Source organism: Muntiacus reevesi, chromosome 2 (genome assembly GCF_963930625.1).
Source record: "Muntiacus reevesi chromosome 2, mMunRee1.1, whole genome shotgun sequence".
NCBI lineage: Eukaryota > Metazoa > Chordata > Mammalia > Artiodactyla > Cervidae > Muntiacus > Muntiacus reevesi.
Window position 1 is genome coordinate 238479000 of NC_089250.1, and position 11846 is coordinate 238490845.

General features: G+C 54.3%; 1 protein-coding gene across 1 annotated transcript; it reads left to right on the forward strand.

The window, feature by feature from the left end:
• The first annotated feature begins 294 nt into the window (after positions 1 to 294).
• On the forward strand, positions 295 to 11526 carry ADGRG5 (adhesion G protein-coupled receptor G5). Its single transcript, XM_065920507.1, has 11 exons — positions 295 to 358; positions 589 to 667; positions 1305 to 1461; positions 2502 to 2618; positions 3311 to 3427; positions 5463 to 5615; positions 6321 to 6442; positions 6720 to 6988; positions 7823 to 7940; positions 10773 to 11050; positions 11426 to 11526. The coding sequence occupies exons 1-11, from the start codon at positions 295 to 297 to the stop codon at positions 11524 to 11526; spliced, it is 1575 nt and encodes a 524-aa protein (XP_065776579.1).
• The last annotated feature ends 320 nt before the right edge of the window (positions 11527 to 11846 follow it).

The following is an 11846-nucleotide window of genomic DNA, read 5'->3' on the forward strand; positions in this document are numbered from 1 at the left end:
CCCTAGAGAGACCATTTTTTGGGAGGAGGGAGTGACTGAGACAGAGCTGCAAATGGCAAGGTTTGGTAAAAATGGCCCAGGATTCAGGTTTCAGGGAGATCTGGCTTCAGGCAGCCTCACTCAAAGCAAGCCCCTTGCTCTGTGAACTGTGGTTTCCGCATCTGTGGAATGCAGGAGTGTGAGGATCAGGTAAGATGCTGCCCTATTAATCTAGGGACAGGCCAGATGCCTTCCCAGAGACATGCACATTTTCCAGGGTGGGAGCCAGTTCCTGGAGGAGATCTGATACACGACATGGATTTCTGCTGGGCTGCTTTCCTCTGCCTGTGCCTCTTGGCGTCTCAGAGCAGGACGGCAGGTAAGAGGGCTTCCCTGAGCTGCAAGAGCCATCCTAGCCCGGACCCCCGACTTTGATGTGAAGCGGGGGTGGCCTCAAACCAAGGGAGATTGAAAAGAGGGCAATTCTGCCCTGGGGCAGCAGCCTGGGGCAGAAGAGCCAGAGGCCGTGGGATGGCCAGGGGGTGGGGGAAGGTGCAGGGGACAGCTGCGGACAGAGGCTGAGGCGGTTGTTGGATTCGCTCCTCGCAGAGGCGTCCCAGATGACCCTGAAATGGATGGAGAAAATGGAGGCGATAACCAGGGGCAGGAGCAGCCCACCTTATGCTGAGTGAGTCAGGCGTCCCTCCTCGCCTGCCCAGAGTCCGCTGTGCCTCCACCCCCAGCCTGTATTTTGACTCGGTGGCCCAGGGTCTCTCCAGTGTAGACTGCTTATTCATTTATTCAACACTCATTTACTGAGTACCTACCGTGTGCCCGGCACCACGCTCTGGAGATGTGGGATGGACGCACCCCTGTTCTCATTGAGTTTGCTGTCTGGTTGGGGGCCCTTAGCCATGGGTGCCATGAAACCAGTGCAGAATCATGGGTCTCTGTGCATTTTTCTGGGAAGGGGCTCCAAGAATCGTCTGGGCTCTCCTGGGTCTTGGGCTAAAAACCCTAGGTGCTTAGGGTGACAGGCCAATGCTGATGACTTAACAGGGAAGTGTAGGGACTCCAGGGCACTTCAGCCAGTGGGGAGCAGCCAGGCAAGACTTCCTGGAGGAGGTGCCAATAAACTGGGACCCAAGCAAGAGTTAATGGGAGAAGGAGATGGGTGGGGTGGGGAGGTAAGGGTGTGCCAGGAACACTGTGTGTGCAGATGTTTGGAGGTGGGAGTGACAGGGGTGTCGGATGGGGGAGGCTGTGAAGGGTTCCTCTTGCCTCCGTCCTTATCCCGGGGCTCCGGCTGTCTCTCTCACCTTCAGCCTTGTTCACGGCCTAGAGTCGGTGCTGTTCAATGCCAGCTTCAGCGGCAACAACCTCACCTTGCAGACGCACACCATCCAGGCACTGGCCTTCAAGCTGAAATGCAACTTCGCTGGCCTCTCTCTGAGCAGTGCTGCTCTGGAGAAGGTCCCCCAGGTCAGAGATGCCCAGGGATTGAGGGTACCCAGAGCCTCTACCCCAGAAATGCTCCAGGGGTTGAAGGTCTGGACTTTCCCCAGGGTCCATCACCCGCCTCCCCACCAGTCTGGGCTCTGGACTCTGCCTTAATAGCTGTGAGTTGTTGTTCAGTCGCCCAGTCGTGTCCAACTCTTTGTGACCCCGTGGACTGCAGGACGCCAGGCTTCCCTGTCCTTCGCTGTCTCCCGGAGTTTGCTCAAACTCATGTCCCTTGAGTCAGTGATGCCATCCAACCATCTTGTCCTCTGTTGTCCCCTTCTCTTCCTGCCTTCAATCTTTCCCAGCATCAGGGTCTTTTCTAATGAATCAGGTCTTCACACTAGGTGGCCAGAGTACTGGAGCTTCAGCTTCAGCATCAGTCCTTCCAATGAATATTCAGGGTTGATTTCCTGCTTTTGCAGGTTCCTGGGGTGAGGTACTCGGAGAAGGCAATGGCACCCCACTCCAGTACTCTTGCCTGGAAAATCCCATGGATGGAGGAGCCTGGTAGGCTGCAGTCCATGGGGTCGTTAAGAGTCGGACACAACTGAGCGACTTCACTTTCACTTCTCACTTTCATGCACTGGAGAAGGAAATGGCAACCCACTCCAGTATTCTCGCCTGGAGAATCCCAGGGACAGGGGAGCCTGGTGGGCTGCCGTCTATGGGGTCACACAGATTCAGACATGACTGAAGCGACTTAGCAGCAGCAGCAGCAGCAGCAGCAGGGTGAGGTAGCCCCGGGAGAGGCCGGGGGCACTGGACCCCTTTGAGGGCCCCGGTGTGATTCCTGCTGAATGCCTGGGTGTTGGGTGCTGATGCTGAAGGCCTAGGATCTTGGGAAGTTTGGGTGGAGGTGCAGCCTGGCAGGAGAGGGTTCTGTGGGTGGAGGCTCCAAGATAGGAAGTGCTTGGGAGCAAGGCTGGGAGGGCTCCCAAGGGAGTGGGGAGTGGTGAAGTGTTGCGGTGGGTCTGGAGGACTGTGGACACGGGGCCCAGCCTGTCTCTGGCCCTCTGCAGGCCCAGCCCCAACACGCCATGCAGTTCCCGGCCGAGCTGACCCGGAATGCCTGCAGGACCCGCTCTGGGAAGCTTCGTCTCATTTGTATCTACTTCTCCAGCAGCCGCTTTTTCCAGGTCAGCCCCTGCTGGTGGGCCATGCAGGGTGGGCGCTGGCCCCTTCCTGGGGGCATTGCAGCCATCCATGTCTCCTCCTGGCCTTCTGTGCAACCTCAGCCAGTCAGCGCCCCTCTCTGGACCTCCATTTGAGCAGAATAGTAGGCAGCCACCATTATAATGTGCAAACGAGACTTAAGAAATCTGCTGTGTGTGCGCCTGTCCCTAAACGGGAGGCAGACAAGGTCACAAGATCTTTGTCCTCAGAGAACTCACCATCTCAACAATTAGACCAGGACCTTAGAGACTTAATTTTAGCTCAAGGTTAAGTATAATCATAGAGATTCAAAGGGATGAATGAGTCAGGGTGGGGTCAGGATGGTTCCCAAAGAGCAATCCAAGAGGGCTTCCAGGGGAGGTGCCTTTTAAGCTTGACTTTGAAAGTGAGTTGGGATAGGATGAGGTGGAGGGTACTAGGCTGGAATCCATTTAACAAATGGGAGGTGAGGGTGGAGGTGATGAGGAGATAGGGCTCCAGCTGGAAGGGGCAGCATGTGCAAAGCCTAGGAGGTTGGCACAGCTGTGCCCATGAAAGCCATGCTGCTTATTCTCATCCAGGGAGGAAGGGATGGAGAAGGGGGCTCTTGGACCGGACCTCATCCAGGGTCTCCTTGTGTTCCCTCCAGTCAGCCCTTCTTCTCTTGCCCTTCCAGGAAGACATCAACTCATCTCTGCTCAATAACTATGTTCTGGGGGCCCAGCTGAGCCATGGACACGTGAGCAACCTCAGTGAACCAGTGAACATCAGCTTCTGGCACAACCAAAGCCTGGTATTGTTGGGGGGGCACCCCCATTTCCACCCCATCCCTACCCTCTTGTAGCTATCCTGTTGAATATTGGTTTGAGCAAACCCAGCCTTGTGGAACTATCTTAGAAACAAACTGCTTTAAATTTTGAAGTGTTTTGAAAATTCCTGCCAAAGAAACGAGAAAGAAGCTTTTAGTCACTGCATTGGTCAGGATTCTTTGAATCACAAATGACAGAAAACCAGCTCAAGCCAGCTTGAACAGAAAAGGGAATTTATTGCCTCCTGTACATGAAATGTCCAGGACTGCTTCAGGCACAGCTGGATCCAGGGGCTGATACGATGCCATAACGGCTCAGTCTCCATTTCTCAGCAGTGGTTTCCTGCCTTGGTTTTCCATCCTGTGGCAAGATGGCAGCTGAAGTGATGGACCTCCTTCCCCTCTTCTCATTGGGCTCTTTCTTGCCAATGCAAATCAGGATCCCATAACAGATCCTAAAGGTCCAGTTGGATCATGTGTCCATCCCTGAACCATCACTGTTCCCAGGGGGATAGAACATGTGGACTGGCCAGGCTGTGGTCACATGGCCCAGGGACTGGGCTGGATTTATATGACCTGTCATTGGGAGAGGGTTGGGTCCTCAAGGAAAGTACAGATGTTGATGCCAAAAGAAGGAAGACAGGCTGCTGGGTGGGCGCAAGCCCTGATGGCATTCTTGAAAAGCCCAGAGCTTCTACACTCTGGCCCTATCTTCACTCAGTCTAATCAGAACTGCTCTGCACTCTCAATTTCTCCATCATCATTTCATTTCATTCTTTGAGCTTTAGCCCCCGCAGTTCCCTCCACCTGGTATGTCCTTGCTCCACTTAGAGAAAATCTGATGTGTCCTTGAAGGCCTCACTCCCCCAGCTGTCCCTTCCCTTCTCAGGACTCCTCCACCCCTCTCTCTGCAGCTTTCCATGGCAAGCCTGTTTCATTTCCCTCACCTCTCCAACCACACAGCTTGGCATCAGGGTAGTCTGTAGATGACTCTCTTCCTCACTGGGACTGGTCTGGACCATCATTGTTCCCCATGGGGAGGAGGGGAAATGGGACAATTGATCATAGAGTGTCGTACCCGGATCGTGGAATCCCACCAAACACCACAGGAGCTGCGGATCAATGAAAAAACAGTGAGGAACTCTATTACAAGCTCAAGCAGGGACTCTCTTCACACAACGGCCAAGGAGCCCCTAGTGAAAGCGGCGAATCATTTTTATACTGCATAGCAGGGGAAGCGGGAAGGGAAGCTTAAGGGGATTGGTTAATTCTTCAACTAAGGGTGTCTTGTTAGCTACTGACTGGTGGGTTAGAGTAAGGGGGGGTGAGGGACTTTCCTGTCCTCCCCTGATTGGCTCGTTGAGTTTCTTTCTCTTTAAATTTCGTTTTCTCTCCTCGGGAGGGGGTTTTACTCAAAATGGCGGTGCTATCCTAAAATGGAGTCGTTTGGGTTTCACATTTCACAAGAGCACCTGCTGTATTGGCCAGAGCTGGGTACTCAAGATTCCTCATTGTCGTTGATGACTCCACCATCCATGTAACTTGAGTATGCATGCTAAGTTGCTTCAGTCACGTCCGACTCTTTGTGACTCTATGTACTGTAGCCTGCCAAGTTCCTCTGTCCATGGGATTTTCCAGGCAAGAATACTGGAGTGGGTTGCCATGCTCACTTCTAGGGGATCTTCCTGACCCAGGGTTTGAACCTGCATCTTTTATGTCTCCTGCATTAGCCACTAACACCACCTGGGAAGCCCATATCTTGAGTATAAATGGTCCCATTTTGCAGATGAATAAACTGAGGCTCAGAGACCCTCTGTGATTTTCCCAGGTCTCTCTCAGGGTCCATGGTGGAAGTGGGGCTGGAATCTGGGTCTGTCTGATGCCAAAGCACAGCTGGTGCCTGGTAAAATGTTGACAAGGGTGCAGCTGAGTCATGTTTGGCTCCCACAATTTCCAGACCCTGATCCATGGCCTTCCCCTCCACCCCTTGGATGCACCCAACTCCAGCATTTCCCCTTAGGAAGGCTACACAGTGACCTGTGTCTTCTGGAAGGAGAGCGCCAACGAGAGCTACTGGGGAGCCTGGAGCCCCGAGGGCTGTCACACACAGCGGCCCTCACCTTCCCAGGTGCTCTGTCGCTGCAGCCACCTCACCTACTTTGCTGTTCTTATGGTATGTATGCGTCCAGTCTGGATGAGGGTGGTCAGAGCTGCAGAGGGCCCCATACCTAGGACAGAGCAGAAAGGTAAAAGTTGCTGCAAGGGACAGAAATCCAACTCAAAGGGACTTGGGGGGGGGGGGTAAGAAAAAAGAAACTTATGAGTTCATGTTCCTAAAAGGTTGGATTAGGCTTCAGGCATGGCTTGATCCAGGGACTCAATATTACCGAGACAAGTCTCTATCTCAGTCTCTCCACTGTGCTTGCTTTGTGCTAGCTTAGTTCTCAGATAGGCTCTCCCCACGGAATAATAATATGGCTGCTAGTGTTTCCTGTTGTAAGTCCTACTAGGGTTCAGGTTTCTCACCAATTCTGCCAGCCAAAATCTTGGGACTGAGTCCCATAGGCCTAGAGTGTGTCACATGTCCAACCCTTAACCAATCACTGTGGGCAGAAGGAGGGAGGGCTCTGATAGGCCAGGCCTCCCGCACCTGACTGCTCATAGCAGGAGCAGGGGAGGGTCCACTCCAATGCCTAAGAGAGTGAAGGTCGGGAGGAAGGAGAGATGGGAGTTGAGAGACAGAAAAGCCACTGTTTTCAGGTCAGGACTGCTGATGGCACTGTAGAGGACAGGGGCTTGGAGCTGAGATCCTGGCAGGTCTCTGATTCAGGCAGGGGAGGGCATTTCCATGCTTCTGCCCCTGCCTTTTCCCCCACAGCGACTCTCCCAGACCCCTATCCCTGCAGAGTTGCTGGCGCCTCTCACCTACATCTCCCTGGTGGGTTGCAGCATCTCCATCGTGGCCTCGCTGCTCACTGTCTTGCTGCACCTCCAGGCCAGGTATTCCCCTGTCCTCATGCTGGGCCTGCCCACCCACTGCTGTCCAGAATGCCTCCTTCTTTTCTACTTGGCCCCGCGAGAGTCAGGTGGGCTTTCCCGGAAGGCAGAAGGCGGGGTGGGGGAGGAGTGGAGGCAGGAGACCAGCCTCATTGTATGTGGCTGATGTTGAGTTCCTGCCCCTCTTGACCTGTGTCCCGGTCATTCTGTGTCTATGAGCCCAGGGGGTGGCGCTGCCTGGTGACATCCAGGTCGCGGAAGGCCATGCTCCCACCCGCAGGAAGCAGAGTGACTCCGTAACACGCATCCACATGAACCTGCACGCCTCCGTGCTGCTCCTCAACATCGCCTTCCTGCTGAGCCCTGTGCTGGCCACGCCTCCAGTGCCCGGGGCAGCATGCGTGATGCTGGCCGCCACCCTGCACTTCGCGCTGCTTAGCTGCCTCACTTGGATGGCCATTGAAGGTTTCAACCTCTACCTCCTACTCGGGCGCGTCTACAACATCTACATCCACCGATACGTGCTCAAGCTCTGTGCCGTGGGCTGGGGTAAGCACGGTCTCCCTGCCCTCTTGCTTCCTGAGGCTTCCCGCGGGTCTTGGGTGTCTGTCCCCTCTGTTCTTTTCTTTTTCCTCCACTGCCATGACCATGGTCACCATGGACACCATCCCTGCCAACACCCACCACCACTTCCTACATGACTATTCTTATCACCACTTCCACCTCCAGAACGATTCTCATTACCATCTCCCGCACCATCATCAATCACCTCCACCGTTGCCTCCACCTCCATCACCACCACCATCCTCATCCTTGTGGTCACCACCATCTCTGGTACCACTGTCATTAGTATCCCTAGCCTCTCTATTATGTTTCCTCACCAGTTCCCAAATCCTCTCTCGGATTACCTCCCAGACACAGCCTCCCAGCAGGACCACTACCGCTACAGCTATAATCCCACCCTAGAGCCCTCGCTCATATCAGCCTTCTCTAAGCGTGTGTGTGAGCATGGGCGCTCAGTTGTGTCCGACTCTTTTGTGACTCCATGTACTATAGCCCACCAGGCTCCTCTGTCCATGGGATTTCCCAGGCAAGGATACTGGAGTGGGTTGCCATTTGCTTCTCCAGGGGATCTTCCCGGCCCGGAGATCGAACCCACGTCGCCTGCATTGGCAGACAGATTCTTAACCACTGCACTACCTGGGAAGATAGCCTTCTCTAAGACCACTAGGCTGGCTAATTCCTGAGTCTGGACCACACTGACAGCGGCTGGGGGCTCAGAGCAGTCTCTTTCTTTCCCCACTACTTGCCCAGTAGAAATGTTGTAGCATCTCATCTCTGGGATCTCCTGACAAGACTCTGAGCCTCTGTCCCACTCCTCAGGGGTCCCGGCCTTCCTAGTGCTGCTCCTTCTTGCCGCCAAGAGCTCTGTTTACGGACCCTTCAAGATCCAACTCTCCGACAGCCGGGGAAACAGCACGGTCTTCAAGACCACGTCCATGTGAGTGCGCCCAAGGCTGCGGCAGGCTCCCCGGCTCTGGCAGCAGGGTCACTAGGTCCTGGGGCTCTAGATGGGGCGTCCTGTGGGCGGGGCGCTGGCGGCGGGGCCGGGAGGGGCTTCCAGAGGGCGTGGTTTCCAGGGAGCTTTGCCACGCCCCTTCCGCTGGATCCCCAAGGTCTCCCGCTGGATGAGTTATTACATCGCCGCGCCGCCGGCTAACTTTAGGAAGCACCTGCCTCCTGGCAGCTGTCGGCCAGACCCGCTCTGGCTCTCAGGCTCTGCGGTGGAGCTCAGCTTGTGCCGACTCTCCTTTCTCCTCATCACCTTGCTTCGCTCACTCTCTTGGCTCGCCACCCACCCCCGACCTGTGCGTAGGATGGCACTGCCAGCCCTCAAACCTTCCTGGCCCGAGAAGAGAGTGTTGTGGGAGTTGGAACACCCCAGGGGCCGGGCACAGCGTGTGTGTGGGGGGGAGGGGGTCTCTGGGGGGCTCTGAGGGACAGACTCTGCCTCTCCTTCCTGTGCCCTAGGACATTAATCTTTCCCTTGTGATGAAATGTTTCTAACAGGCGACATAGAAGGAACAGCTTAATAACCCCCTGTAGACCCATCACCCGCAGATGGCCGTGTGGCCTTTTCCCCTCTCCTGACTGAGATCAGCTCAGGCCTGCTGAGGGCTGACTGATCCTCACAGCCGGAACGGGTCCTATTGTCAGCCCTTGTTTACTGTCAGGGAAACCGAGGCACAGGCAGCTGAGGAGCCCTGCCCAAGGAGACCCAGTGGGGCAGGCAGAGGTGGGACTTGGTCACAGGCAGGCTGACTCTCTGGTTCCCAACCTCTGCCCACCCCAGCCTCCGGGAAGTAAGGGTCCTGGGCACCGTGTGGGGCTGTTCGATTCAGTTCAGTCGCTCAGTCGTGCCCGACTCTTTGTGGTCCCAGGGACTGCAGCACGCCAGGCCTCCCTGTCCATCACCAACTCCTGGAGTTGACTCAAACTCATGTCCATCGTGTTGGTGATGCCATCCAACCATCTCATCCTCTGTTGTCCCTTCTCCTGCCTTCATTTGTTCCCAGCATCGGGTCTTTTCTAATGAGGCAGTTCTTCACATCAGGTGGCCAAAGTATTGGAGCTTCAGCATCAATCCTTCCAATGAATATTCAGGACTGATTTCCTTTAGGATAGATTGGTTGGATCTCCTTGCAGTCCAAGGGACTCTCAAGAGTCTTCTCAACACCACAGTTCAAAAAAAAGAAAGCTGACCGCCAAAGAATTGATGCTTTTGAACTGTGGTGTTGGAGAGGACTTTTGAGAATGGGGCTGAGGTGAGGTTAATTCCTCTCACTGTGAGGGTCAGATGGTTCCTCTGAGGAAGGGTGACTTAGGACTCTTTGAATGTGTGTTTTATTATATAATTTGCTGACATGGGTGAAATAACTGAAGTGACACTTCCATAGGACAGGAAGTGGGTCAATGCAGAGGGGTGCAGAGCAACCCCCCCACCCACTAAGAACTGGCTTCTCCTGAGTCTTCCTCACCTCTTCCTGTCTTCTCTCACCCTGTGTTTTGTGACTTTCATTCACTTGCCTTTAAAAAACCCTTACTACATATGTATGTATTCTTTACAAAATTTTTTTACATGTTTTATTTTTTAAGTTGAAGTATGATTGACATATAGTGAAAGTGAAAGTCGCTCAGTCTTGTCCGACTCTGCTGTATAGTCTATAGAATTCTCCAGGCCAGAATACTGGAGTTAGTAGTCTTTCCCTTCTCCAGGGGATCGTCCCAACCCAGGGATCAAACCCAGGTGTCCTGCATTGCAGGTGGATTCTTTACCAGCTGAACTACAAGGGAAGCCCAAGAATACTGGAGTGGGTAGCCTATCCCTTCTCCAGTGGATCTTCCTGACCCAGGAATCGAACTGGAGCCTCCTACGTTGCAGGCAGATTCTTTACCAACTGAGCTATCAGGGAAGCCCATATAATACTATATTAATTACAGGTACACAGCATAATGATTTGGTATTTATATATATATATATTGCAAAATGACCATTGCAATACATGTAGTTAACATCCGTCACCATATGTAGTTATAGAATTTATTTTTCTTGTGGTGAGAACTCTACTCTCTTAGCAACTTTCAAATATGCAATGCAGTATTATTATTTATTTTTATTTTATTTTATTTTTAACTTTTTGGCCACACTTCACAGCATGTGGGATCTTAGTTCACAGACCAGGGATTGAACCTGTGCTCCCTGCAGTGGAATTTCGCGTCTTAACCACTGGTGGTTATTGTTGTTCAGTTGCTCAATCATGTCCGACTCTGCGACCCCAGGGACTGTGGATGCCAGGCTTCCCTGTCCTTCACTATCTCTGGGGGTTTGCTCAGACTCATGTCCATTGAGTCAGTGATGCCACTCAACCATCTCATCCTCTGTCACCCCCTTCTCCTTCTGCCCTCAATCTTTCCTAGCATCAGGGTCTTTTCCAAGAAAGACCCTTAATGGCTGGACCGCCAGGGAATTCCCCTGCAATGCAGTATTATTAACAGTAGTCATCATACTGTACATTAGATCCCCAAGACTTACTTATTTTATAAATGGAAGTTTGTACCTTTGACCCACTTCACCCATTTTTACCCACTCCCTCACCCCCACCCCCTGTGGCCTGGCTGGAAAGCCAGTTTCAGGATTTTGCCATGTGTGCGATCAGGCAAGAAATAATGGGGACAGGATTCAGGAGACAGTCCAGAGGCCTAGGAGACCGTGGCTTCCCCGCCTCGGGCCTTGGGAGCCATACCCATCCCGGCGCTTACCCCTCCTCTGCAGATGCTGGGTGCAGAACTCCTGGGTGCACAGTGTCCTGGTCATGGGCTATGGTGGCCTCACGTCCCTCTTCAACCTGGTGGTGCTGGCCTGGGCGCTGAGGGTCCTCAACAAACTGCGGGCGCGGGAGAAGGCGCCGGGTGCCCGGGCCTGCCGGGACACCGTCACCGTGCTGGGGCTCACGGTGCTGCTGGGCAGCACCTGGGGCTTGGCCTTCTTCTCCTTCAGCGTCTTCCTGCTGCCCCAGCTCTTCCTCTTCACCATCCTCAACTCGCTTTACGGTAGGGCCTGTGGATGGCGGGGAGGAAACCCTTGGGGGGGTGGTGGATCGTGGACAGCAGGTACTGTCTACTGCTGAAGGGCTCCAGGTCGAGGGGGCTGAAATTTGGCCCCTGACAGTCTGGTTTGGGGCTACACCAGCCCACAGGAAGGGGGCGCCACCTTGTAATTTGCACAAAGGCAACCTATGGGCTTGTGCAGGCTGGTCCTCCAGCTCCTACGCTCCATCCCTTTTGACTTCCTACAGTGAGGGCTTCTGAGAATTACTCCTGGGCGTCAGGGAGGCCCAACTAGCCCCGACCCAGAAGGTGCCTGGGTTTGGGGGGAGGCCCCACGCTGCTCCGTGACGCTCCCACTGACCAGTTTTTTGCTTGCAGGTTTCTTCCTCTTCCTGTGGTTCTGCTCTCAGAGGTGCCGCTCAGAGGCAGAGGCTGAGGCAGAGATGGAGGTGTTCACCTCCTCCCAGATGGTGCAGTAGTCTGGACTACCTGGACTTTCTGGCCCGGAGCTCCCAGCTTCTCTGGGTGCCTGCAGAAGAGAAGATGGCAGGCCAGCTGCTGGAGGCCAGAGGCCACTGTCACCTCCCGGGGGCCTTGTCCACCTCCATGGCTTCCCCAGGCCCAGAGGGCAGGATGTTGCTCTACCTCCTCTGGCATTATGCTCCGAATGCCAGGTCAACCCCACCTGGGGGCAGCCAACCCTGGTGCCTGGGCCCAGCTGGCCAAGCCTGTGACCAGAGCACTGGTCGCAGAGTCAAAAGGTCATGTTTCCGCGTCTGGCTCTGAGTCTCACTGTCTG

Coding starts and splice junctions, on each gene's coding strand:
- ADGRG5 (XM_065920507.1), top strand. CDS start 295: ATGGATTTCTGCTGGGCTGCTTTCCTCTGCCTGTGCCTCTTGGCGTCT. Junction 359..588: donor GTCTCAGAGCAGGACGGCAG/GTAAGAGGGCTT, acceptor CGCTCCTCGCAG/AGGCGTCCCAGATGACCCTG. Junction 6,443..6,719: donor TTGCTGCACCTCCAGGCCAG/GTATTCCCCTGT, acceptor TCCCACCCGCAG/GAAGCAGAGTGACTCCGTAA.